The sequence below is a fragment of the Erythrolamprus reginae genome, chromosome 3 (assembly GCF_031021105.1).
Source record: "Erythrolamprus reginae isolate rEryReg1 chromosome 3, rEryReg1.hap1, whole genome shotgun sequence".
NCBI lineage: Eukaryota > Metazoa > Chordata > Lepidosauria > Squamata > Dipsadidae > Erythrolamprus > Erythrolamprus reginae.
The window spans coordinates 140,338,561-140,366,136 of NC_091952.1; the positions used below are offsets into that span (position 1 = coordinate 140,338,561).

Genomic DNA, 27,576 nt, shown 5'->3' on the forward strand with positions numbered 1-27,576 from the left:
AGGCGATCTCTCTCGTTCTCCGGAGGCTGGCGAAAGTGATTTTCAATGTCAGGTGCGCGGGCCGGCGTGCGCTCTCCCCCTCCCCCTGCCACATTCAAAGTAAGCCGGCGAAGGTTTTTCTTACTTTGAATGTTCCGGGTGGGCTGGCAGGGGGATGGGGAGAGAGTGCGCGCCGGCCCGCATGCCCAACATTGAAAATCACTTTCGCCAGCCTCCGGAGAACGAGAGAGTGAGAGCGACAGAGCAAGATAGAAAGTGAGAAAGAGAGAGAGAGACAAAGAGGGGGTAGAGAAAGAGATAGCAAGAGAGAGAGAATGAGAGAGAGAAAGAGTGCGAGAGAGAAAACAAGAGAAAGTGAGAGAGAGAAAGGGGGGAGAGAAAGAGATAGCAAGAGAGAGAACGAGAGAAAGAAAACAAGAGAGAAAGAGAGAGAAAGCAAGAGAGAGGGAAAGAAAACAAGAGAGAAAGAGTGTGTGAGAGAAAGCAAGAGAGAGAGAGAAAGAAAACAAGAGAGGGAAAGTGAGAAAGAGAGGAGCAAGAGGGGGAGAGATAGAGAAAGAGGGGGAGAGAGAAAGAGAGAGAAAGAAAGAGAGATGAGTGAGGAAGGAAAAGAGTGAGAGAGAGAAAAAAGCAAGAGAGAGATAGCAAATGAGACAGAGAGAGAGAGAGCAAGGGAGAGAGAAAGACATAGAGGGAGGGAAGGAGGGAGAGAGAGAGCAAAAAAGAGAGGAAGAAAGAAAGAAAGAGGGATGGAGACAGAGAAAGAAGGGAAGGAAGAGAATGAGGGAGGGAGAAATAGAGCGAAAGGGAGGAAGAGAGAGATTTTTTTGTCCAAACTTTTCTTTAGCGCCCCCCCCCCCCCCGGTTCAATGTTCCCCAGGATTTTGAAAATATGAATAATGTGCCGCGGCTCAAAAAAGGTTGGGAAACACTGCTCTATAGTGTAGTGTCTGAGCGGCAGTCCCCTTGGGACTGGGCAGCATAGAAGAATAAATAAATAAATAAATAAATACCCCTTCTTTTTATTAAAAGAAATTAATAATAAAACAAAACCAAAATCTATTACTATTAAAACTAAAACAACCAGCAAAACCAAAAACATAACTATTAATAAAAACAGGTGAGGGCTGGGGTTTTTTTCCTGTCATTATTTAAGTGCTTTTACCATATGCTTTAAATCAAGAGTCACTTCTCTCTCTGTTTCTCTCTCTTTCCTATCATTCTCTGCCTCAATTCTCTCTCTCTTGTTCTCTTTCTCTCTTGCTTTCTCTCTCTCTAACTCTTTCTCTCTTGTTTTCTCTCTCTCTCTTGCTTGCTTTCTCTCTCACACACACTTTCTCTCTCTTGTTCTCTCTCTCTTGCTATCTCTCTTTCCCCCTCCTCTCTCTCTCTCTTTCTCTCTTTCTCTTTATCTTGCTATGTCTGTTGCTCTCTCTCTCTCTCTTGTTCTCTCTTTTTCTTCCTTTCTTCTCTACGGAGGCTGGCGAAGGTTTTTATTTTGAATGGCAGGGGGATGGGGAGCGCACCCGCTCCCCCCCACCTCTCCTGTAGCCCCTTCGCTGACAGCCGGGATGAAAGCGCTCTTGGTGAAGGGACTGTGAGGGGGCGGGGTGGGCGTTCTCGAAGTGGCTAGTGGCCAGATTGGGAGGATGAGAAGCTGCAGCCACCCGCGCTGCTGCAGCCACCGCTGTGGTAGGGGCCGCGCCCCAAGGCGGGAAGTGGAGGAGGAGAAAGAGAGGCAGATTGGGCAGGCAGGCAGGGGGGGCAGCAGTGAGAAGAAAGGGGCGCGAGGGGGCCGGAGGTGCTGAGGGGGCGGGGGCAGCCATGGCTCCTTGCACAGCCTTGGAAAAGGGTGCATGGGGGGGAGGTTTGGGGTGCGTGACCATGCGGCCGCGTACCTTAGAGGGTACATTGCCTCTGATGACTCCTTTCTATTTCCATTTCTATTTTCCCTCTCGGTTTCATTACAGTCCAAATTAAAACTTTCAGTAGAAAAAGCGGGGTTATTATTTCTGTTTTCCCCTTTCCACTCTTTGATGACTCTAAGTATGTCTTTGAACAAATCCCTTATATCTTCCATCTCTTGCAGAATTAATATGTTAAAAAGCTTTATCTAAATGTCCAATTGGCCTTTGTATCATTCAGAAACCAAAATTTTCCAAAGTAAATTATATCCTTCTTTCCTTCTATCCCTTTTCAAATTCAAGTAAAGTTCAAGTGTAAGGTTTTTTCTTTCTCTTTAATTTTTCACTCCTCTTTATCACTAGTTGAAAAAGAAAACAATCTGCCCAGTTCCATTACGTCAAGGACAAATTCAGTGAATAATAAATCCAACCAAATATTGCCTCAACTTCACCAGCAGATGTCCTCAGTTTGCAGTCACACAATTAATTCCAATTAGTTCCGATTCTTCAGTTCTGGCCTCTGTAACAGCTTTAAAATTTAAATTATACTAGTTCCAAAAATTCAAACTTAACTCCCAACTTCCACAAACGAAACAAATGATAAGTCCTCATAGAGGGGCAGCATACAAACAAACAGACAAACAAACAAACAAACAAATAAATAAATAGTAAAAATTCCCGGGTTTTTAATAAAATTTGAAGTTCATTTTAATGCCCAATGAAGAATCCAATAATAATACAGCTGCAGCCATTTCCGCTTCCACCCACCTTCCGAAACAAAAGAATTTTTAAAATCCAAATCAAGGTCCCCTCCAGCATAATCTCTCACCTTTCCAGCAAACTTTTACTCTTCTCAACCTTCAGCACAAGAACTTATATTACTTCTCCTTCCAGATGACTTCCGATGCTTTGAATTCTTTCTTTCCAGCATGTAGTCGCCACAGCTATGGCGACTGAGGTCGTTTCACCCGCTGCTGGTCGAGGTCGCAAATCTACTCATTGCGGGGTGTGCCAACCCCAAAAACGACAGGAGACCAAGATCCCTTTTTCACCTCCCCTTCAGGGAGGTTCCGGGCCGATCCGACATTATAAAAGAATTAAATAGCAAAGGGATAATGAGAATTGAACAATTATATGAGAAGGATGGGAGAGTTAGTAGAACTCGGTTGGAATGGTGGCTCGGTCAACAGAAATGGCTGCAGATTAATGCAATAAGTAAATACTTAAATAAAAGTGAGAATAAAGAAGCTTTCATGCGAGAAGAAAATTGTTTAGAAAAAATAATAAGAGAAAAGATCAATGATACAAAAGCTCAAGCTAGCAATATATATAGAATGTTATTGCAAGTGGAAGAGGAAGCAATAAAAAGTTTGACAAGATGCTGGCAAAACGATTTACAAATAGATGAAAGTGAAATGAAAGAAATAGTAGAAAATATACATAAGATTAAAAACACAAGAGTTAAAGAGATGAGAAGGAAAATCTTACACAAATGGTGTTATACACCAGCACAACTTGCACACTTCCAGGGGAAAGAGAAAGGTAACTGTTGGCACGGTTGCCAAAAGAAAGAATTTTCATGCATATGTTCTGGGAGTGTGTAGAAATTCAGAAATTTTGGAAGGAAGTGCAGAACGAAATTAATAAAATGTTAAATATTAATTGGACAATTACAAAAGAAATAGCGATTTTAATTAAACAAAGAGAACTAGGAGATTTTAAAGAAATAAAAACTGCAGCATTGGAAAGTGCTCAAGCAGTAGTGGTATTGGGTTGGAAAGAGTCTATAAAATGGACACTACAGAATTGGTACTGGTACATGGTGGATCCCATACATTTTGAAATCATGGAAGTAAGATTAAACAACTTTGATGAAAATAAATTGGAGAAGCTGATGGTACGATGGAATAAGGTGAAAGGTTATATGTTGAGTAGGATCTATGATGTAAATGTGAAAAATAAACTGCAATCACTCTTTTAGTAATAACAAATGCAAAGTAGAGCCAAGGAAATATATATATATAAACTAGTAAATTTCGAACCCCTTGTAATGGGTGGTGGTGGTGATGGGGGTTTCTCTGTCGGTCAGGTGATGGGCACATGCACTGTGCACTGTTTTATGTTTGTTTTCATGTAACCACTTTTATAAAATCAATAAAAATATATTTTTAAAAAAAGGAATCGGCTCCCACAAACAGCGGGGATTCGGCATCCCCCTGCAGGAGCAAAGGAGAAGCCGTCTAGCCATGGTGCTGACCATGCCCCTCTCTTGCCCAGTCTATTCTCTCTAGTGGTGAAGCACCCACAACTTTTGAAGACAAGCTGTTTCATTGGTTAATTGTTCTCATTGTCAGAAAACAATTCCTTATTTCTAGGTTAAATCCAATGATCCTTGTCTGCTTTTCCGGTACTTTGGAAAATAAATTGTCCCCTTTTTCTCTGTGAGCCCCTCAAATATGCTATCATATCACCCCAGGTCCTTCTCTTCACTAGACTAGCCATGCCCAGTTCTTGTTCTTCATGTTTTAGCCTTCAGGCCTCTAATCATCTTTGTTGCTCTTCTTTGCACCCTTTCTAGAGTCTCAACATCATTTTTATAGCATGGTGACCAAAACTGGATGCAGTATTCCAGGCTTTACCAAGGCTTTGGTACTTACTAGTACCTCACATGATCTTGATTCAACACGCTGTTAATGCAATTTAGGATTGCATTGGCTTTTTTGGCTGCTGCTGCACACTGCAGGCTCATATTTATTTGATTGTCCACTAGGACTCCAAGATTCCTCTCACAGTTACTGCTAATAAGCCAGGTTCTACCTAATCTGTATGTGTACTTTTGGTTTTTCTTGTCTAAGGGTAGGACTTTACTTTTCTCTACATTGAATTTAATTTTGTTAGATAGGACCCAATATTCAAGTCTGTTGAGATCCAACTGGATCTTGGTGCCTATCATCTAGGGTATTGGCTATTTCTGCCAGCTTAGTGTCATCTGAAAATTTGATGAGTTCCCCTCATCTAAGTCATATATAAAAATATTGAACAGTACTGGGGCTAGGACAAAATCTTGTGGTACCCCACTGTATACTTCCCTTCATGTAGATGTAGACTACTTTTTGTATATGATTTGTCAGCCAGTTATAAATCCATCTGGTGGTGATGCTATCTATCCCACTTTTTTCTACCTTACCAAGAAGTAGGTTGTGGTGTACTTTATTGAATGCCTTACAGAAGTCTAAGTATACTGTAACATTTCACTGGTCTACTAATTTGTAGAGAAAGAAGGGGGCAGCGTGGGGAAGTGCTCCCCTCCCTCACCGAGGATGGCCCGGCAGAAGCGGCGGAACAATGTTCGCTGCCTTTGAAATGCTCCACTTTATGTTTCCTGTTCCTTCCCCAGGCAGAAATGGCTGGAGCCATGGGAGGAGGGGAAGCAGAGGCATCAGGGCTACCCCCCCCCCAAGCAAGCTAGGCCTGGAAGACCATGGATATTTGCAGGTGAGCCCCAAAGGGTCAGAAGATGCACTTTGATGTTGCCCCAACATGCGTATCCAGCATACGCTTGGAAACATGCACTGGAAGTAGGATTGAGTGGGGAAAAGTAGGAGGATTGAGTAAAGTTGAGTGGGAAGAAGGGAGCAGGGGGAAAGGTAGGAGGGAGAAAGAAGGCTGGCTGGCTTTCCTCTGACATGGGGTGGGGAAAGACCCAATACCCCCTCCATGGCCTGCCTACTGCTCTTGTACCACTTTGCCCAGTTAGTGTGAAAACTAGCATGCTTTACAATGGGGGAGACTGGATCCCCTCCTCCCTCCTGGAACCCAATCCATGCCCCACTTGCACCTGGCAACTATCTCTCTCTCTCTCTCTCTCTCTCTCTCTCTCTCTCTCTCTCTCTCTCTTGGAGCAGAAAACAAACCCAGAAGTAGCCGCCTGCCATTTCCTGGGGGTGGTGGAAAGAGAGAGAGGAGGGGATTCAGCTGGACTCAACCCTCGACAAAGATGCTCACCCATCAGCCAATCTCTCCCCCTCTCTCCCTGCGTGTGTGTCTCACTTGTTTCTGTTTTATCTCACTCACTTGGAAAACCCTGCATTCTCAGGCTCCATTCCCTCTACAATAGAGTGAAACCTCCATTGTGGGTTGTGCTCATTCCTCAGCCAGCCCAGATTTCCAAAAATAAGAAAGATAAACAGGTAGCGCAAAACCCCAAGAAGAGTACTCTTTCACTGAGAGAGTGAGAAAAGATATAGACAGAGGGGGGAGAGAGAGCAAGATACACACACACACACAAACAAACAGGAAGAGACAGAGAGAAAAAGAGAGGTGAGAGAGAGAAAGAGAGAGAGAGAGAAATGAGAGAGAGAAAAAAGAGATGGGAGGAAAAGAAAGAGTGAGAGGGAAAGAGTAGATAGAGATAGAGAGAAAGAGATGAGGGAGAGAGACCGAGAGAGTGAGATACCTATTTCTCATAGAAAAGAAAACACGGGAAGCCACAAATCCTAAAAGGTTATGTGACTGGACGGGAGTGAGTGACATCGACTTGCCTACACCCACCCAGGTTTTGTGGCTCCCATTGTTTTGTTTTCTGTGGGAAATGGGCCCAAGTGGCTCTTTGCATGTTGCAGACCCCTGGGTTAAGCAATTCTGCTTTCTCTCTACTGCCTGTTACTTGCTTGCCATCTTCTCTCTTTAGTGGACCAACTATTTCCTTGACTTTTTTTGTTACTTACATATGTTGAAAGTAACTTTTTAAAATTATCTTTGACTTTTATTGCAAGTCTTCATTCACTTTGAGCCTTCTCTTTCCTAGCTTCATCTTTGCATGTTCTGGCTATCTGCTGATAATTAGCCTTCTTTCCATTTTTTGTACCTGTCTATTTTCCCTTCAGTGTATCAGAGAGATCTTTGTGCAGCCATGCCGATTTCTTCTTGAATTTCTTGTTTCTTTTTTCAGTGGTATTGCGCTGGACTGGGCTTTTATGATCATATTTTTCAGTGTCTACCAGACACTGTAGAATTTCCCAAGGTTCTTGAATTATTTTTCCCTTTAGGATTTTCAGCCAAGGAACTTTCCCAAGCTTGTTAAAATCAGCCCTTTTAAAATTTAAGTATGTTTATGTTTTATTATGTACTGTATTTTTCGGTGTATAAGATGTACCCTTTTCCTCCCTAAAAGAGGCTGATAATTAGGGTGTGTCTTATACTCTGAATGTAACTCCCCCCCCCCCCCAGCCCTAATCTGCCCAGTTCTTATCTTGCAGGCTCTTTCATTGTTTCTGTGAAGAATGTTTTCCAAGCCCTAAGTCTTTGCAGGGTTTTTTTCATTGTTTTAACTTGCTCCAAAGAAGTTTCTTTCCAGCCCCAATGTTCCCAGCTTTTACCGGCTTGCAAGCTCTTTCATTGTTACTTTCTGCGAAGAAGAATGTTTTCCAAACCCTGTTTTTTTAGGGTTGTTTTTTCATTGCTTTACTTGCTTCAGATGTTTCTCTCCAGCCCTAACAAGGTGCTATTAATGTTCCTAAGTTCTTCAATTGTTACTCTCTATGAAGAATGTTTTCCAAGCCCTAAGTCTTTGCAGGGTTTTTTCCCATTGCTCTAACTTGCTCCAAATGTTTCTTTCCAACCCTAACCAGGTGCTAATGATGTTCCCAATTCTTACCCGCTTGCAAGCTCTTTCATTCCTCTGTGAGGAATGTTTTCCAAACCCTGTCTTGGTAGGTATTTCTTTTTCATTGCTTTACTTGCTCCAGCCCTAATCAGGTGCTAACAATGTTCCCAGCAATTACTGGCTTGCAAGTTCTTTCATTGTTACTCTCTGCAAAGAAGATTTTCCAAGCCCTAAGTCTTTGCAGGATTTTTTTCCATTGCTCTTCTTGCTCCAACTGTTTCTTTCCAGGTGCTAATGATGTTCCCAGCTCTTACTGGCTTGCAAACTCTTTCATTGTTACTGTCTCAGAATAAAGGTTTTTTTAAGCCCTTAACCAGGGGAGAAAATAATGTGCTGAAGCTGATCAGACTAAGGATGCTAGCCAGATTCTGGTAAGCAGATTCTTTTCCCTATTTTGCTCCCCAAAAACTAAGATGCGTCTTATATTCCGGTGTGTCTTATACTCTGAAAAATACGGTATATTATGTTCGATGATCCATACTTTTTTTTTCTCCACAGTCATGATGTCTGGTGTATTATGTTCCAAAATTCAGTCAATCTGAAGTCGGAGGTCCCACAGTAATTTTACTTGCTCATTTTCAACCACTTTTTCGGGCTTGTAATCACACCAGTTCTTTGCCACTGGTAGATGGCAGTTCTGGCACAAGTTCCAGTGGATCATTTGTGCCACAGCATCATGTCTATGCTTGTAATCAGTCTGTGTGATCCTTTTGCAGCAGCTGAGTATATGATCAATTGTTTCGCCTGTTTCTTTACAGAGTCTGCACTTCAGATCATCTGCTGATTTTTCAATCCTGGCTTTGACAGCATTCGTTCTAACAGCTGTTCTTGTGCAGCCAGAATTAGTTCTTCCATCTCCTTTTTGAGTGTTCCACTTGTAAGCCATGACCAGGTCTTTTCTTTATCCACTGCCTTCAATCTTCTCCAAGAACTGGCCATGCAATGCTTTGTTCTGCCAGCTGTCCATCCGACATTGAGTTACAGTTTTCCTGTACTGGTCCTTGGTTTGCTTCACCTTGAAAAGCTTCCTGTTGTTGACTTTTATCAATGCTGACTCTTTGCTCTCCTTCACATAGTTAGCTAATGCATGCTTCTCTTCTTCCACTGTCTGCCTCACTTGCAAAAGTCCTTCACCTAGGTAAAAAAACAACAACCAAGACACGCATACAGTCTGGGAGGAACCCTACTGAGCAGTAGTGACTGTGAAAGGGATTTCGGAGTCTTGGTGGATAATCAACTAAATATGAGCCAGCAATGTGCAGCAGCGGCTAAAAAGGCCAACACATTCCTAAGCTGTATCAACAAGGGGATACACTCCAAGACGAGAGAGGTATTAATACCACTCTATAATGCCCTGGTCAGACCACATCTGGAGTACTGCATTCAGTTCTGGTCACCACACTTCAAAAGAGATATAGAAACTCTGGAGAAGGTGCAGAAAAGAGCAATCAAACTGATTAGGGGACTAAAAACCAAGACTTATGAAAAGAGATTGCTGGAACCGGACATGGATAGCCCAGAGAAAAGAAGGGCCAGGGGGAACATATAGCAGTCTACAGGTACTTGAGGGGTTGTCACAGAGAGGAGAGGGTCACACTGTTTTCCATGGCACTAGAGGGCTGGGGTGCTGTAGGATTTCCTGCTTAAGCAGGGGGTTGGTCTTGATGACCTGCAAGGTCCCTTTCAACTCCAATCAATCAATCAAAACAAATCAATCAAAACCAAGACTTACGAAGAGAGATTGAGAGAACTGGGCATGGACAGCCTAGTAAAAAGAAGGTCTAGAGGGGACATGATAGCAGTTTACAGATACTTGAGGGGTTGCCACGGTGAGGATGGGGTCTCTTTATTCCCCAGGGCACCAGAGGGCCGGACGAGGAACAATGGTTGGAAGCTGACCAAGGAGAGATTCAACCTGGAAATAAGGAAGAATTTCCTGACGGTCAGAGCGATCAACCAATGGAACTGCCTGCCAGGGGAGGTGGTGAACTCCCCAACTCTGGACATCTTCAAGAGGAGATTGGACTTCCATTTGGCTGGGGTGCTGTAGGGTTTCCTGCTCAGGCAGGGGGTTGGACTCGATGACCTAACGGTCCCTTTCAACTCTATTAATAAATAAATAAATAAATAAATAAATAAATAAATAAATAAATAAATAAATAAATAAATAAATAAATAAATTAAATAAATTAAATAAATAAATAAAATCAATCAATCAATCAATCAATCAATCAATAATAAATCCTCTGTCACCTATTTTCCGTGGTAAATATAGCCTGTCAACATCACTGCGGCAGTGCATGATGGATCGTCATTAATTTTCTGGTTTTCCTATCCAAGTTGTCCAGCTCTGCTTGAGCCTAGTTCACTATGCCAGCTGTGTACTTAATGACAAGTATGCCCATGTATTTACAGCATTGATAGTGTTGCCATTGTTCAGTTTGCTCTTCAAATTTTTCCTCTGGATGTACTCTTTGCTGATGACAGTTTTCACAGGATCATGCTTAATATTATCCAGTTGCAAGATGCCCAAGTATCTGTAAGATTGTGGCTGGTTGCACTTGATGGTTTGACTGTTGGGCATTTCAATGCCTTCACTTTCATTGATTTTCCTCCTTTTCAGTGCCACTGTGGCACACTTGTCCGAGCCAAACTCCATGCTGATGACATTGCTGAAGATTCGCACAGTGTTGGTTACTGACTGTATCTCAGTTTCTGATTTTCCGTACAACTTCAGGTCATCCGTATACAGCAGGTGTTAAATTTTCTGTGAATTTCTGGCAGTTTGGTAGCCAAGGTTTGTTTTCTGTAGGATGAGTGACAGCAGGATTATAGCGATGATGAAAAGCAGTCCCCTTGGAAGATGCCCCTCTTGATGTTGATCAGTCTATAGCTTTCATTCCTGACAAAAAGCTCTGTCTTTCAATGTTTCATCACCTTTTCTATGAATTTCCTGATTGACTCCAGTGACTTCCAGGCATTTTATGATCCAACTATATGGCAGTAAGTCAAAGTCTTTCTTGTAGTCAATCTAGGTCATGTATAGGTTTATTTTCCTGCTATTGCAGTTCTCCAAAATCATTTTGTCAATTAGGAGCTGGTCTTTTGTACCTCTGCTTCATCTTTTATTGCCCTTTTGCTCCACTGGCATGATGTCATTTTCTTCTAGGTCAGTGATTGTGAACCTATGGCACAGGTGGCATGCAGAGGCATATCTGCTGGCATGTGAGCCATTGCTCTAGCTCAGCTTCAATATCCATGTGTGTGCCAGCTAGCTGATTTTTGGCTCACACTGAGACTCTGGGAGGGTGTCTTTTGCTTCCAGAGAGCCTCTTTGAAGATGGGGGGGGGGGCTTGCATTTTTACCCACCAGAAGTTGGTAAACAGGCTGTTTCCGGCCTTCAGGGAGCCTCCGGGGGGTGAGGGAAGCTATTTTTGCCCTTCTCGGGTATTGAATTGTGGGTGCGGGCACTCGTGCATGTACTATAGCAGTGTTTCCCAACCTTTTTTGAGCCGCGGCACATTATTCACATTTACAAAATCCTGGGGAACATTGAGCCGGGGGGGGGGGCGCTAAAAAAAATTTGGACAAAAAAAATCTCTCTCTTCCTCCCTTTCGCTCTATTTCTCTCTCTCTCTCCCTCTTTCTCTCTCTCCCTTCCTTTCTCTTTCTTTCCCCCTCTCTCTCCATCTCTTTGCTTCTCCCTTCCTTCCTCTCTTTTTTGCCCTCCTTCTCTCTCCCTCCTTCCCCCTCTTTCTCTCTCTCTCTTGCTGTCTTTCTCTCTTTCTCTCTCCCCCTCTCTCTTTCTTTCTCTTTCTTGCTATCTCTCTCTTTCTCTCTCCCTCTCTTTTGCTTTCTCTCTCTTTCTCTCTCTCCCTCTCTCTTTCTCTCTCTCCCTCTCTTGCTATCTCTTTCTCTCTCTTGCTATCTCTCTTTCTCTCTTTTTTTTGCTTTCTCTCTCCCCCTCTTTCTCCCTCTCTCTCTTTCTCTCTCTTGCTCTCTCTTTCTCTCTTTCTCTCCCCCCTCTCTCCCCCTCTCTCTCTCCCTCTCTTGCTATCTCTTTCTCTCCCCCCCTCTCTCTCTCTTTCTCTCTCTCCCTCTCTTGCTATCTCTTTCTCTCTCCCTCTCTCCCTCTCTCTTTCTCTCTCTCCCTCTCTTGCTATCTCTTTCTCTCCCCCTCTCCCTCTCTCTTTCTCTCTCCCTCTCTTGCTATCTCTTTCTCTCCCCCTCTCTCCCTCTCTCTTTCTCTCTCTCCCTCTCTTGCTATCTCTTTCTCTCCCCCCTCTCTCCCTCTCTCTTTCTCTCAGCAGCGGCATTGGGCAGTAGTCGTGGGGCGGCGGCAGGGTGGTCAGCTGTGAGGCAGAGTTCCGGAACAAAGGCACCGACTGTGGCGGCTAGACATGTTGCTAGACGCCGTACATACTGGCGTTGCACTGGGCATGGACGTGGGGCTGGAGCCTCCGACCCAGCCCAGCCAGCAGGCAAGTGCCAGCCACACAATTCCAGCATGTCCAGCCGCTGCCGTTGGTGCCTCTGTTCCGGAGCTCTGCCTCACAGCTGACCACCCTGCCACTGCCCCACGGCTACTGCTCACTGCCGCTGCTGCTGCTATCACCCTCCCGCTGCATACCACTCTCCCGCTGCCACCGCCCTTCCACCAAGCCCCAAAGCTCACCTGCTGCCGCCGCCAGGGAAGCTCCAGCCGGGCGGGGTGCTGCAGCTGCCGGAAAACTTGGAAGGCGCAAAGAAGGAAGCTCAGCTTCCAGTCTCACAACTTTTTGCTCTTCACAAAAAGTTGCGAGACCAGAAGCTGAGCTTCTTTTTTCGCAGCACACCTGACCATGTCTCGCAGCACACCAGTTGGGAAACACTGTGCTATAGTGTGAGCCCATGCTCTTTTGGCGCCTGAGGAAAAAAAGGTTCACCATCACTGTTCTAGGTAGTCCTGAATTCTGTCACTTATGTTACCTGTCAGCAGTTTGGATTATTATTATTATTATTATTATTATTATTATTATTATTATTAATTAATTAATTAATTTATTTATTTATTTATTTATTTATTTATTTATTTATTTATTTATTTATTTATTTATTTTACTTGAGCAGCTGGGATAAGCAAATTCTGTACTCTGGACGATTTTCAGTTCATGATCTTCCACACACCATTCTGTAAGCTGGTGCAGAAGTCTTTTGCACGGATCTTGTTGAATGACTTCCTTGCATCCAACAAACCAGACACAGACAGTGGAATCTACAAAGGGCTCAAAGATTTCAGGTCAGTGAAAGCTATAAGAATTCCTTCTCCAATTCTATATATTAAAAAAAGAAATTCACAAGCCTTTTAATGAGAGGTGCTTTTTAATGGGAAGTCTTTTTGTTATTTGGAGGGGGAGAAACAGTGAACTACAACTGAGAATGTAATAGCTATTTTAGGATTCAGACAGCAGATTTATGGGAAAGAATCATTACCTGGGTGATTCCTTACAGAAAAATAGATTATTAGATTATTAAATTTGTGAAATCTTAAAATAATCAATTATACATTCCTTTGTAATTCCCCATTAATTCAGAGTTAGTTCCTCATTTAAGTCTCCTGTAGCAGAGCCATTTAGTTTGAACTAATCCAGTCTGTCTATAAGCTGGGCCATTCAGAAATCCTATTACAGACTGTCCATTGTCTAAAACAGTGATCCCCAACTCCTAGTCTGCAGACCACTATCAGTCTGTGGCCTGTTGAAAACTAGGCCTTGCAAGTTGCGGGTGAGCATGCAAAACTCCATTTGTGCTCTAAAGGGAAGATTATTTCATTTGAGAGGATAAGGAAATAGAATAGAATAAATAGAATAAATAATATTTTTAAAATATTTATTTGGTGAGAGGTTATTTTTTCAAAACATTGACATATTATCTAATATTCATGACAATCCAAAAATCAGAAAGTAGAATATCAGTGTACAAGTCCTTATTATTCTTTCATGACACATTGAATAACCTGTATGAAGGATCACAGTTGTACTGCCCTGTTGACATTTATTGTCTATGGATTTAAAAACATTATTAAGAAAATCACATAGGAGTTCTAATTAAATCCTAATGCTACATTTGTAGAAATAACAATGAAATAAATTAGTAAAAAAAAAAATGATACTACCAAGGCAACTTCACAAGTAGCTGAAACTCAACCTCTTTTTACCTGCACAATGGGAAAGATTATACTGCAGAAGAATTGCATCATAACTGTGAGTTATTGTGAGAATGCCTGTAATAAAATGATTTGTGATATTTCATTGTGCTGAGTTATCTGACTGGGAAAAGTTGATCTTCTACCAGAACAGAAAGAAAGAGGGAGGGAGAGAGAGAAAGAGACGGAGGCAAGGAGGTAGAGAAAGAGAGAGGGAAGGAGGAAGAGAGAGAGAAAGAAAGAAAAAAGGGAGAGAAAGAAGGAGGGAGAGAGAGAAAGAGAAAGGGAGGGAGAAAGAGAGAGAAAGAAAAAGAAAGAGATTTTTTTTTTGCTCCATATAGACCAAACGTTTAATCAAGAAATGCTCCACACACACACCCCAGCCAATGTTATCCTGCTTTAGCAATGTTAAAATCTGGTCACTTTATCCAAGATGGTGCCAACGAAGGCTACCTTGGTGAAATGCTCTCAAATGGTTTCTTCATTTTCTACTGTTCCCTGCAATTCTCAATGAATTTCATACTCAAGAGACCATCTGCTAAGAATTAAGGAACATTTCTTTAAGGAGCAGCTCTCTGTAACTTCATCCCCACCTGTCTTTACAAACATGGAGGAGATTTTAGCACAGGAGGAAGCCATTTTCCGGCATCTACGGAGTCTACGGAGAGGGGCGGCATACAAATCTAATAAATAAATAAATAATAAATAACTGGATCACCAAAAATAAACACAGATGGCAGAGACAAAGAGATTAAGGAATAATGGAATTTTAAAAAACCCGCTCCCTTCAATCTTTCTTACCAATTTAATTCAATTGCCAATAAGGTGGATGAAATACTTCTGATTTTCACAATGCATCTGCTCTATGCTTTACTTTATGGGGTTTCAGATACTTCCTACAGATAGGATTGCAAAATTATCAGGGGGGAAAATTATTGGAGGCGGATTATGTATATACATCAACAACAGCTGGTCTCAGGACATCACCATAATATAAAAATTATGTGATGAAAACTTGGAGTCTTTAATTATTAACTTCAAACATTTTTATTCTCCTTGAAAGATTAATTAGTTCCTAATATTTGAGGTTTACATCCATCTACAAGCATCTGTAAAAAAGGCATTAAGAACTCTATCTGATCAGATTATGAAGACTGAAGCCAAATACCCTGATTCACTGGCCATTATTTTGGGATATTTAAACAAGGCAAACTTAAGAGAAGAGCTACCAAAATACTTTCAGCATGTCAATTGTCCCACCAGAGGCAAGAATATCTTAGACCACTGCTACACAACACTAAAAGATGTTTATCATTCCTTACCAAGAGCAGATGTGGGCCACTCTGATCATTGCATGATTCACCTTGTACCTGACAAAGACTTAAAGCCACAAAACCAACAATTAAATCAGTGAGGACTTGGACTGAAGAGGCAAAGTTAAAGCTACAGGCTTGCTTTGACTGCACAGACTGGAATATTTTTAAAGACACCCCTGCAGACCTGGATGAACTCACAGATACTGTAAACCATATGTCAGCTTCTGGGAAGACCGATGTGTATCAACCAGGAACTTGCAAATATACAGTAACAATAAACCTTGGTTCACAGCTAAACTTAAGCAGTTATGAGAGTCCAAAGAGGTAGCCTACAGAAAAGGTGATAGAATGCTGTACAATCAGGCCAGAAATGTATTAACAAGGGAGATCAGAGCAGCAAAAAGAAACTAACTGAAAAGCTAAAGAATCAATTCTCAACCAATGAACCAGCAAACATGTGGAAAACTCTCAAAAACATCACCAGTTACAGCAAACCACCTTCCTAAACAAGGAAATCAGCAACTGGCAGATTACCTGAATGTGTTCTACTGCAGGTTTGAAAAGAAACTACAGCCACCTATCTCCACAAACTCCATCCCAGAAACATCAACAAGAGCCAAATCTTCTACAACTGAACCAATCCCATTGAGTTTACAACCCCTGTTGATTACAGAAAAGGAAGTACAAGTCTATTTCACAGACAGAAGCCTGGAAAAGCACCAGGCCCAGATTTATTTTATTTATTTTATTTTATTTATTTTCTCCAATACACAATGAAGGTTATAGAGGATGTACTTGTAGTAAAATATATCAGAGAAAGAATAGAATATCTTTGGACATTTTCGAGGGTGTTAATGTCCAAGATGTGGTATGGGTTTCACACAGATGAGCTGTATTCGAGGATGGATCTAGCGAAAGTTTTGCAAGCTCTGGTAAGTAGTGTGAGATTGCCGGAGCAGAAGCTACGTAGGATTAGGTTTAACAACTCTTGAAGCCTTCTTGGCGATGTTGTTGCAATGGGCTTTGGTACTTAGGTCTTTTGTTATTAGTATTCCAAGGTCTTTAACCAAGTGGGGGTTATCCGTGATAATTTGTTTATTCAGTTTATATTTGGAGTTCTAATTTTTTTTGCCGATGTGTAGGACAGAGCATCTGCTGGTTGAGATTTGGAGTTGCCATGTGTTGGAGAGTAGTTGTGTTATCAGTGGTGTTGAAGAGTTTTACATTGTCAGTGAAGAGAACACAGTTGCTTGTGATGTGATCTCAAAGGTCATGCTACCTTGGAGAACACTGCTTTTAACAGGGATGAGGGTGGATATGGTGCTTCCTGTTTTGACCACTTGATGTCTGTTTGACAGGAATGCTGCAATCCAGCTGTGGAGGGATCCTGAGATGCCATAGGATTTGAGTTTTAGAAGTAGTTTGTCGTGGACCACTGAATCAAAGGCTTTGCAGAAGTCAATATAAATCGCATCTGTGGATTTTTCTTGATCTAGATGAGTTGTCCAGTTTGCAGTGGAGGAGCTGCAGGTTGCAGGATAGTTTTTTTCTGAATCCAAATTGTTTGTTAGAGAGCAGTTTATTAGTTTCTAGGTGGAGAGTAATTGATTGGTTTATAATTGATTCCATGACTTTGCATGGGGCGCAGCATAGTGATGTTGGTCTGTAGTTATCAACAAGACACGGGTCTTCTTTTTTGAAGATGGGGATGACCATTGCTTTCGACCATAGCTTGGGAAGTGTGCTGGTTCTGAAGAATTTTTCAAAAAAAGGGGTGGAGTTTAGAAAATGTAATATGTGTTGTTAAGCAAATTAAATATCCAGACAACACAATGTTTATTAAGCACTAATAAATGTAACAATAGAAAATTAATAAAATTTATTTTAAAAAATAAATTATTTTAAAATAATACATATTTCCATAGCAAAAAAGATAAAGCAGGAATTATTTTATTTTATTCAAAGGAAATATATTCTCATTTGGACATCACTTTTGGATTTTGTGCTTGTGATAAAAAATGAAAGTTTGATTTTGATTTTGTTGATCAGAAATATTTCTTATAATAGAATATTAATGTGTAAAAGCACAAAGTTGAGGTTGGAGTGTTTTTATCTTGTACTATGCTAAGAAGAGTCAGAAATCAATCTCTTCATTTTTCCTATTGTACCTCCCACTCCCTTTTCCCCACTCATATTTAACAAAATGAATGAAGCAATATATTCATCACAATTAGCAAAAAACATGATCAACAGTAATATGACGGAGACAATAACTATAATGAAAGGTTTCAGATAAGGATGCCCATATCCCCCTATAATTCATTTCATCATTAGAAATTTTATTGAACCAGATAAGAGGGAACCAGGAAATAAAAGGACAAAATTAAAAAAAATACAAGACACAAACCTTGTTGATGACATGGTATTTATTATTGAAGACCCCCAACAGTTCAGGACCTAAATGACTGCAGAAGATAGCCGACTTTGGTAAAGTTGCCAATTTAAAGATTAATAGAGATAAAACAAAAATAATAACAAAAAAACGTATACAATAGGATAAAGAATTGGAGAATCTATTGGGAATCCAGGTAACAAAAAAGTTAAATACCTGGGAATTTGGATGACAGCAAAATTTATTTATTTATTTATTTATTAGATTTGTATGCCGCCCCTCTCCGAAGACTCGGGGCGACTAACAACAGTATAAAAAGACAATGTAAACAAATCTAATATTAAAAATAATCTAAAAAACCCCAATTTAAAGAACCACTCATACATACAAGCATACCATGTATAAATTCTATAAGCCTAGGGGGAAGGGAAATTTCAATTCCCCCATGCCTGACGACAGAGGTGGGTTTTAAGGAGCTTGTGAAAGGCAAGGAGGGTGGGGGCAACTCTGATATCTGGGGGGAGCTGGTTCCAGAGGGCCGGGACCGCCACAGAGAAGGCTCTTCTCCTGGGTCCCGCCAAATGACATTGCTTAGTTGACGGGACCCGGAGAAGGCCAACTCTGTGGGACCTAACCGGTCGCTGGGATTCGTGCAGCAGAAGGCGGTCATGGAGATATTGCTCTTTTATAAAATATGATAATTATACTAAATTAACACAATTTTTAAAAATGATTTGGAAAACTGTTCTAAATTACAAATTTATTTAATTGGGAGAGTAGCCCCGATAAAAATGTATGTATGTTTGTATGTTTATTAGATTTGTATGCCGCTCCTCTCGGAAGACTGAATGTGACTAAAAATGAATGTATTACCAAACATTTTTACCTATTTCAAACTGTTCCAATAAAACTAGGAAGAAAATTTTTCAGTTTTAAACAAAACAATTTTGAAATTTATTTGCAGGGGGGGAAAAGCAAGGATTAAAATAAAATTATTACAAGATATAGGAAAAAAGGTGGCTTCGAATTACCAGACTGGAAATTATATCATCAGGCAGCAGTGGTAACTTTGCTAAGAGAATGGATAATGCTTATCAATAAAAGAATATTAACCATAGAGGACCACAACCTTTTACCTCCAAATTCAATCCAGGTATAATCCAGTTATAAAAAAGATTTAACACAATTTGGATTCCAAAACGAATATCAAGAACTGGATAAGATTTTACTGGGAACAGAAAAAAAATGATAACAAAAGCATATAATTGTCTACTAATTATCAAAATGGAAGAGAAAACAGTAAAAGAGATTATGGTGATTTGGACGCAAGATTTTGGCTACACAATTAAATTAGAACATTAAGAAAAAAAATTGGATCAAAACTATAAACTTACATTAGCAGCATCATACAAAGAAAACATATATAAGATGTTCTATAGATGGCACCTACCTCTGGCAAAAAGTTGAGCTTGGAGTGTTTTTATCTTGTACTGTGCTAAGAAGAGTCAGAAGTCAATGCCTTCTTTTTTCCTCATATCTCCCATCTCCTTTTCTCCACTCTTTTTTCTTCCCTTAATTTCCTATTTTTATTTTTATTTTCTTTGTATTTTATATAATAGAACAAATAAAAAATTGTTTAAAAAAGAATCATGGCACATAATTTTTGGGAGGATAAAACAGTATCTGATATAATGGGAAGTTTGGTTCATTGTAGTAAGTTACTCTAGAAAATAATTTTTAAAAACACTTTATTCAGTATTTATATAGTCCAACCTACCCATAAGGAACTAGATGTCCTTTGTATCTTTCAGTAATGTGAAATTGGAAGAAACCTATTCCAGTAGGGAGGTGGACAAAGCTTTTCAGAAGGCCAGCCAGGAGCTGTTCAAGCAGAAAACTCAGCCCTCGCTTTTGCTTTCTACCCGCAATGGCAACATGTATACTCCATCAGTCTATGGCTGCCTGGCATCTCTTTTGGCCCAGTAAGTGATAGATCTTATCTCACACTCCAGGAGTCAATGAGAACATACGATTCCCTTCAAGTCTTCAATATGCTGCATTAATAGTAGTATATTAAAGTTTTATAAAGGTCATGTAACAATTAAATGGCTTTCTTGCTTATTAAAATCTATAAAAATGAATTCTTCTAAATAAGTGTTAAGGCTAATGCATCCAGATATATTGGTGGTCCCTAATTTTGTTACAATATGAAGTAATTTTTATCCAAACAATACATTTTATATTTTTATATATTTATATCCAACATTTATTTGGTTTTTTTCCTTTTTAACAAAAATCACAGTTATTTAGATTTCGCTGTTTATTACTCTCTGTTTAGAGTGGGTAGCTTAATTTTTTGCTGGAATTGAGTTATAGCAGTCATTTATTCTTTCAATATTGACATTTTATGTGTATTTTATGAATTATTTTGTTCTTTCTAGAGAAACAGATACACTTAAATGTAATTAGAAAGTCAATAACTCCATCATTGCCTCAAGATTTCCAGACATTTTTGCATCCCATCCATGTCAGCATGAATTAGAACAATTTATAATTTTCATCTTCAAAAAGCAATAGTTTTATAGAGACACAATATACAGATTAAACAAGCTACCAGAGGGAAAAATATGGGATTTTATTTACTCTACATATTTGCAGGTATTCTGCCAAGCAGCTGGCTGGATCCAGAATTGGGGTTTTCTCCTATGGCTCAGGATTGGCTGCCAGCATGTTTTCCCTGAAAGTATCTCAGAACTTTGCTCCAGGTAAGTCTTTTATTTTATTTATTTTTATTTATTTATTTTGTCCAACACACAATAATACACAATGAAGGTTATAGAGGATATAGAAGAGAAGAAATACAAGATATAGGAGAGACTATAGGACAGGGGACGGAAGGCACTGTAGTGCACTTATGTACACCCCTTACTGACCTCTTAGGAATCTGGAGAGGTCAACCGTGGATAGTCTAAGGGTAAAATGTTGGGGGTTAGGGGATGATACTACAGAGTTCAATAATGAGTTCCACAATCTATGTACTAAAGTCATATTTTTTACAGTCAAGTTTGGAGCGGTTAATATTAAGCTTGAATCTGTTGTGTGCTCTTGTGTTGTTGTGGTTGAAACTGAAGTAGTCTTTGACAGGCAGGACATTGCAACATATGATCTTGTGGGCAATACTTAGATCATGTTTAAAGCGTCGTAGTTCTAAGCTTTCAAGACCCAGGATTGTAAGTCTAGTTTCGTAGGGTATTCTGTTTCGAGTGGAGGAATGAAGGGCTCTTCTTGTGAAGTATCTTTGAACATTTTCAAGGGTGTTAATGTCTGAGATGCGATATGGGTTCCAAGCAGATGAACTGTATTCGAGGATGGGTCTGGCGATCTTTAGTTATTAGTATCCCGAGGTCCTTGACCGAGTGGGGATTATCTGTGATAATTTGTTTATTAAGTGTGAGACCTTGTAAACCTAGATTCTTGGAGCCTTTCCCCAGGAAGAAGAAGAATAAACAGGAGAAACAAAAGGAGAGGGGGGAAAAAACCCCTCCACCTCCTCCTCCCTGCCTGTACAAGGAAAAAGTCACGACACTCCTGGCCTGGCTCGCCAAAATTTGTCAGGAAAACCCCCCTAAAAATCCCAAAAGCAAAATACCCAAAAGGAAAAATACAAAACCACTCAGAGCTCTGATCAAAACAAGTATTTATTCATTGATGAATAAATCAAAGGTACCATATATATAGGATCGCAAAGTAAAAGGTTTTGCGATTCTGAGCAATGAATACAGAATTTATAGCATGAAACATAACAGCAGCCACCCCCCTTCTACTATCCGTATATGGGCATATTATTCCAAGCCAACTTCCTATTTCTCAATACTTCTTCAGAATCATTCATCATACATGTTTACTCTTTCCCTGATGGTCTTCTGGCCCATAACAAACTCTGTCAGCAATCTGTTTTGCAATAAACATGTTTTTCTCTGTCTTGTGCAATTTCCTAACTGGCTAGGAGTGCCAAGGTTTAAAAGTTCACTTCTTTTTCTAAAGTACATCTATAGTATAAAAGTTTGGGGTCTTCTCTTCTATATACTACTCACATTAAGTTTGCATTTGCTGGTTGAGATTTGGAGTTGCCATGTGTTGGACCAGTCAGAAACTGAGTCTAGGTCTTTTTGTAGGGTAGTTATGTTATCAGTGGTGTTGAAGAGTTTTACATCATCTGCAAAAAGAACACAGTTGCTTGTGATGAGGTCTCAAAGGTCGTTGATGTAGAGAATGAAGAGCGTAGGTCCCAGTACACTACCTTGGGGGACACAGCTTTTAATAGGGACAGGTATGGATATGGAGCTTCTTATTTTGACCACTTGTTGCCTGTTAGACAGAAATGCAGTAATCCAGCTGTGAAGGGATCCTGAGATGCCATAGGATTTGAGTTTTTGAAGTAGTTTGTCATAGACCACTGAATCAAAGGCTTTGGAGAAGTCAATATAAATTGCATCTTTAGATTTTCCTTGATCAAGATGAGCTGTCCATATGTTTTTGCAGTGAAGGAGCTGTAGATTGCAGGATAGTTTTTTTCTGAATCCAAATTGTTTGTTAGAGAGCAGATTATTAGTTTTTGTTTTTACGCCAGAGATATTTTTTTTTAATTGTAATTTTCTTATTGAGATGGGGAGGTTATTTTTCTTGGTTGAGGCAGATACAAATGGTACGTAAAGTCTGATGATTATTTTCATCTCAAGCAAGAATGTGTTGTAGAGGTCATCCATAGAGTTGCAATTAGAGAATAAAGTTTGCCAGTTTAATGTTGAAAGATGGGCATCAATGAGTTCATAGTTCATTTTTTGAAAGTTGAATTTCGGAGTCACGTTATTTGGGTGGATCTTAGTGTGGCTTAGGTTGAGACTGAAGTTTATCGTGCTGTGGTCACTGTCGGAAAAAGGTTCTTTTATTTCTAAGCCATATATTGTACTTTTGCTGTTGCAGAAGATGAGATCTAGACAGTTATCTAATCTAGTATTGCCACTTACTAGTTGGTCAAGTCCCAGACTGGTAACTATGTTATATATAGTAAAGTGGATAGGTTCGGTGCTACATTCATTTAATGTCCAGTTAATATGTGGTAGGTTGAGGTCACCAAGGAAGATGATGGGGTGTGGGCAGTGGGTAGCCCACGTTAGTAGAGCTGATAATTTGTTTGCATGTGCGATGTCATAGTCAGGAGCTCTGTAGCAGAGTAAGAAGCGAATTGTGGTATTTAGGGATAGATAGGGCAGATTAGGAAATCTTTTTCATTTCTTCCCACACATTTGGCCTCCTGCAGGGGTCTCAAGCTCGCGGCCCGCTGGCCAACTGCGGCCCTCAGGACAATGGTTTGCAGCCCCCACCTCAATGTCAAAGTTTAATGTTAGTGCGGCCCGAGTTTGATACGAATGGCACTTTTCAGTGTCGTGTGCAGAGCTGAATGAACCTACTAATCATGGTGGGGGATATTGCTCTCAGAGGCGGAACATCAGCCGGGCTTATTGTGAACTTGTGCCATTACCCTGGGCTCAGAAGCGGAGGCGGCCGCAGAAACTGCTACTCAGCAGGACAGGAAAAAAAGCAGAAAAGATGCATCGGCTAAAGTTTAGCCGCTAAACATTGAAACACTGGAATTATATATTACACAGCCCCAAACTTGTCTTTTTCAAAGCCTGCAATGAAGAGAAAGGTTGGTGATTGTTCTGTCTGGGTTTTCCCAGACCTCCACACCCACTGAATAAACAGCCAGACACTCTGGTAAAATCCAAAAGTAATTTATAGCAGGAAAAAATAAGCACAAAGGAAAACCTGTCTTCACAGCAGACAGGTTACAATACTTTACAACAGGGTCCTGATGTCCAGTCAATTCCAAAAGCTTCTTGCTGGCACCCCCCCCCAAGGTTTCAAGAGTCCAAGGCACAAACCAGGATTGTAGCCACCAAAGTTCACAGACAGGTCTCACGAATCTCCAAGATAAAACTCCACAAGCCAGGAAGGGTGGGGCCGCCTTTTATCCTTTCCCAAGAGCACCACACCCAAACCCAGCTGTGACCTCTAATGCTGGAAATATCTAGCCAATTGCGTTCTTCTCTCGTTAGCTCTCCTCTGTCGCATATCTATGAAGTCACTAGCATCTTCCCCCAGGGAATCCAGGCTGCTTGCTGGGGAGAGCTCCCCCTGGTGGAACTCTGGCTGTCCTTCATCTTCAGCCTGGGATTCAGCTTCTTCATCAGTCTGCCCCTCCTGGTCCTCAGCCTCTGAGCCGGACACCGACAGCAAATCAGCCATTCCCGGAGGGGTCCCAGGCTGAACCACAACAGTGATGAGCACAGACAATTTCAGGAAAAGTGGGAAGAGCAATATTTCTTTGTTGAGCACAGGGGCGTGTCTTATTTGCACAGAGAAAGTTGCAGTGCACAAAGAATACAATTTGAAACGTCATTACACAACTAACATGCTGAGGAGTATGCAAAATACCAGGGAGATGAGAGAGCAAATCAGGTTGCTAATCTTAAAACATATGTACTGAGGCAACAAGATTTCTTTAAGAAAGCAACCAAAGAGAATGATGCAGCAATCGAAGCTAGCTACGTGGTTAGAGAGATGATTTCTAAAGCAGTAAAGCCATTCAAAGAAGATGAATTTGTAAAAAGTGCATATTACAGGCTGCAAGTATTGTCTGTCCAGAAAAGAAAGGTCAGTTTAGCAACATCAGCATTTCTGCCAACACTGTAGCAGAGCGCATTTCTGACCTGTCAAGTGACATTTATGATCAACTGTATGAGAAAGCCAAAATGTTTTGATGAGACCACAGACATTACTGACACCGCCCAGCTCAGAATCTATGTCCATGGTGTTGACAACAATTTTGAAGTCATAGAGGAGTTGCTCACAGTGATTGCAATGCATGGCCAAACCACCACTCAGGAGATATTTCACCAGCTGTGTGATGCCATTGAAAATGCCAGTTTGCCTTGGAGGAGGTTTGTTGGAATAACAACTGATAGAGCGCCATCAATGACAGGGAGGAAAAATGGACTGGTGGCACTTGTTCAAAAAAAACCCTGGAAGACGCAGGTGTGAAGAAGGCCATTGCTTTGCACTGCATTATCCTTCAGCATACCCTTTGCAGCAAATACCTGAAGTTTGACAATTTGATGTGTTTCATCAAACAAATCAGATGGGGATGTGCTGTACTTCACCAAGGTACGTTGGCTCAGCAGGGGAAACATATTGAAGAGATTTTTTGAGTTGAGATCAGAAGTGAAAGCCTTCATGGAGAAAGATGGGGTTGCTGTTCCTGTGCTAAGTGACCCAAAATGGCTTATGGACTTAGCATTTTTTGTGGATATCGCACATGAGCTTAACGTAATGAACAAGAAGTTACAAGGCTAGGGGCAACTTGTCAGTGCTGCCTATGACAACGTGAGAGCATTGTCTACAAAACTTATGTTATGGAAATCCCAGCTTTCTCGGACAAACCTTTGCCATTTCCCAGCATGCAAGGCACTCATGGATGCAGGCACACAATTCAGTGGTGAGGAGTATGTGGCAATGTTCCCTCTAATTTTTTTTTCGGTGTGGTGTCTGAGTATAACGTCTGAGCGGCAGTCCCTTTGGAACTGAGCGGCATAGAAGAATAAATAAATAAACAAACAAATAAATAAATAAATATTCATGCCTGAGCACCTGATTTTTTTTCACACATGTCACCCAAGATAACTTATTGCGTAATTATTTGGAGCTCGGTGCTGTGGCAGAATAAGGTCCCTTCCCACTATGTTATTCTGTTATTTTATATTTCAATTAATATCATTATCCTCTTATAAATCCAGATAGGCTGTCATGCCTACTCCTCCTTCTTATACATTCTTCTTAAAAGAAACAAAAAACCTTATACAACTTTTTCCTAATTAGGAAAAAAAATTCCGTTCTTTTTATTAAAAGAAATTAATAATAAAACAAAACCAAAATCTATTACTATTAAAACTAAAACAACCAGCAAAACCAAAAACACAACTATTAGTAAATCCATGCTTTAAAATCTTCATTTCTTAAATATTTATCATAGTATTATAGTAATCTAATAATACTATGAAAATCTATCTGAACACCAATGCATCAATTAATATATTTCCATATTTATTTTTCTATAATTTCATTCAATATTTCCAAGCTCAATTAATTTTCAGGCGCTTAGCATTTACTATTATTAACTTTCATCAATCTTCTACATTTCCAAGTATATTTTAAATTCTTAATGCAAAGTCATAAAATCATACAGTACATATCATAAACCCCTTATTTATCCTATGTATCTTCCATTAATTTTACCTATGTAATTCTAAATAGTTCTAAAATTCTAATCCAATTTTATGAAATAATACATCCTAATATTAAACAACACCTAAATATATCTTTTACCATCATTCCATAGTCAATCCATATTTAATCATCCCTCCTCAAATTTCTACCACTCTTGGCAAAGGGAAGAAACCATGTTGTTTTTCAGTAGTCTGCATTTTTCTTTTGATATTTGTTATTTTTCTTTTTAATTATAAGCTACCAAAGGTTTTTATGCAGCTGAGAGACATGAAAATTAAAGCATATTAAGAAATTGGATGATTGATATTGTTTTGCTGATCTTAATCTGCAGTAAAGAAATTTTGGTTTTTAAAAAACCCACCATATTTTGCCTCAGAGAATTTCAAAATAAAATACTGTGTGTCTATAACAGTGACCTTGGAATCGGGCAACTCTATCAATATCAAAATGCCACTTAAATAGTTGAGCTAATTTCAAACTAGATTTTGATTTTCTTTCTCTCTTTCTCTCTTTATTTATTATTATTTTATTACTTAGATTTGTATGCCGCCCCTCTCCGAAGACTCGGGGCGGCTCACAACATGTAAAAAAAACAAATCATTCCTTACTCCCATTCTTTTTCTCTCTTTCCTTTCTTTCTCTCTTTTCCTTCCTCTCTCTTTTTGCTGTGTCTCTCTTTTTCTCTCTTCCCCCTCCCTCTCTTTCTTTCCCCCTCTCTTCTTTCTCTCTCCCTCCCTCCTCCCCTCTCACTCTTTCCTTCTCTTTTTCTTCCTCCTTTCTATTTCTCTCTCTCTCCCTTTCTCTCTCCCTTCCTTCCCCTTTTTTCTCTCTCTTTCTCTCTTCTCTTTTTTTCTGCCCTGCAACACCACTCATGCACACGAACACGTTTTTGGGGCTAGAAGCAGGGGGGGCTTCCTGGGAAACTTTCCCCTTTACCACCCGGGACCGGGAGAAGGTGGACGCCAGATTCAGGGCAAAAAGGCTTGGAGCAGCAGGAGTCCCACCATCAGCCCGAGCAATTCGCGTGACCCAAGCGCTGCCTCCATCTTGGGAAATGCACATTAAAACTAAGTGAAACATCAACATAGCAAGAGGGGGAAGGGGAGGAGGCGACACACTGAGCAGAGGAGTCCATCGGGCCCAGGAAGAGGAAATAGCCAGGAAGGATGCAATATACAAGTCGAGATGTCCAGCTGGATGAGCTGCTTGCAGAGTTGGGGTCCATGCTGGGTGCAGGGTGGGCAGCAAATGTGGCACCGCCAAGCAGGGGACAAAGTAGGAATGGGAGGGCACTAGGCACTGGGCAGTAGCTGTGGGACGGTCGGCTGCAAGCAGGAGCTCCAGGACAGAGGCACCGACGGCGGCGGTGAGCCACCATACATTGCTGGCGCTGTGCTGGGCATGGGTGTGGGGCTGGCACTGGCCCACTTGCTGGGCCGGGACAGAGCTGCCAGCCCCATGCCCATGCCCAGCCAACGCCAGCTTGTACGGTGTCCAGCAACACATCCAGCCGCCGCCATCAGTGGCTCTGCCCTGGAGCTCCCGCTCGCAGCCGACTGCCCTGCTGCTGCCCCACAGCTACTGCCCAGTGCTGCTGCTGCTGGTACCTTCCCGCTCGACCCCTGCTTGGCAGCGCCACCTTTGCTGCCCGCCTGCCCTGCTACCCTGTGCCCGCCAGAGCTGCCTGGCTCCGCTGCCCCTGCAGGCCTACCTCAGGTCCAAGCCCTTCCCGAGAGCTCCAAAGCTCACCTGCTGCCACCGCCAAAGC

The 27,576-nt window shown here is 41.0% G+C and overlaps 1 protein-coding gene across 2 annotated transcripts in view; it reads left to right on the forward strand.

The window, feature by feature from the left end:
• LOC139164558 (hydroxymethylglutaryl-CoA synthase, mitochondrial-like) overlaps positions 1–27,576 on the forward strand; it is a 99,853-nt gene that overhangs the window by 50,210 nt on the left and 22,067 nt on the right. For both annotated transcript variants that reach the window (XM_070746861.1, XM_070746862.1), the window contains 3 exons: positions 12,680–12,848; positions 19,274–19,444; positions 20,121–20,227. In XM_070746861.1, the coding sequence (XP_070602962.1) occupies positions 12,680–12,848; positions 19,274–19,444; positions 20,121–20,227 (447 nt within the window). The remainder of the gene's footprint in view (positions 1–12,679; positions 12,849–19,273; positions 19,445–20,120; positions 20,228–27,576) is intronic.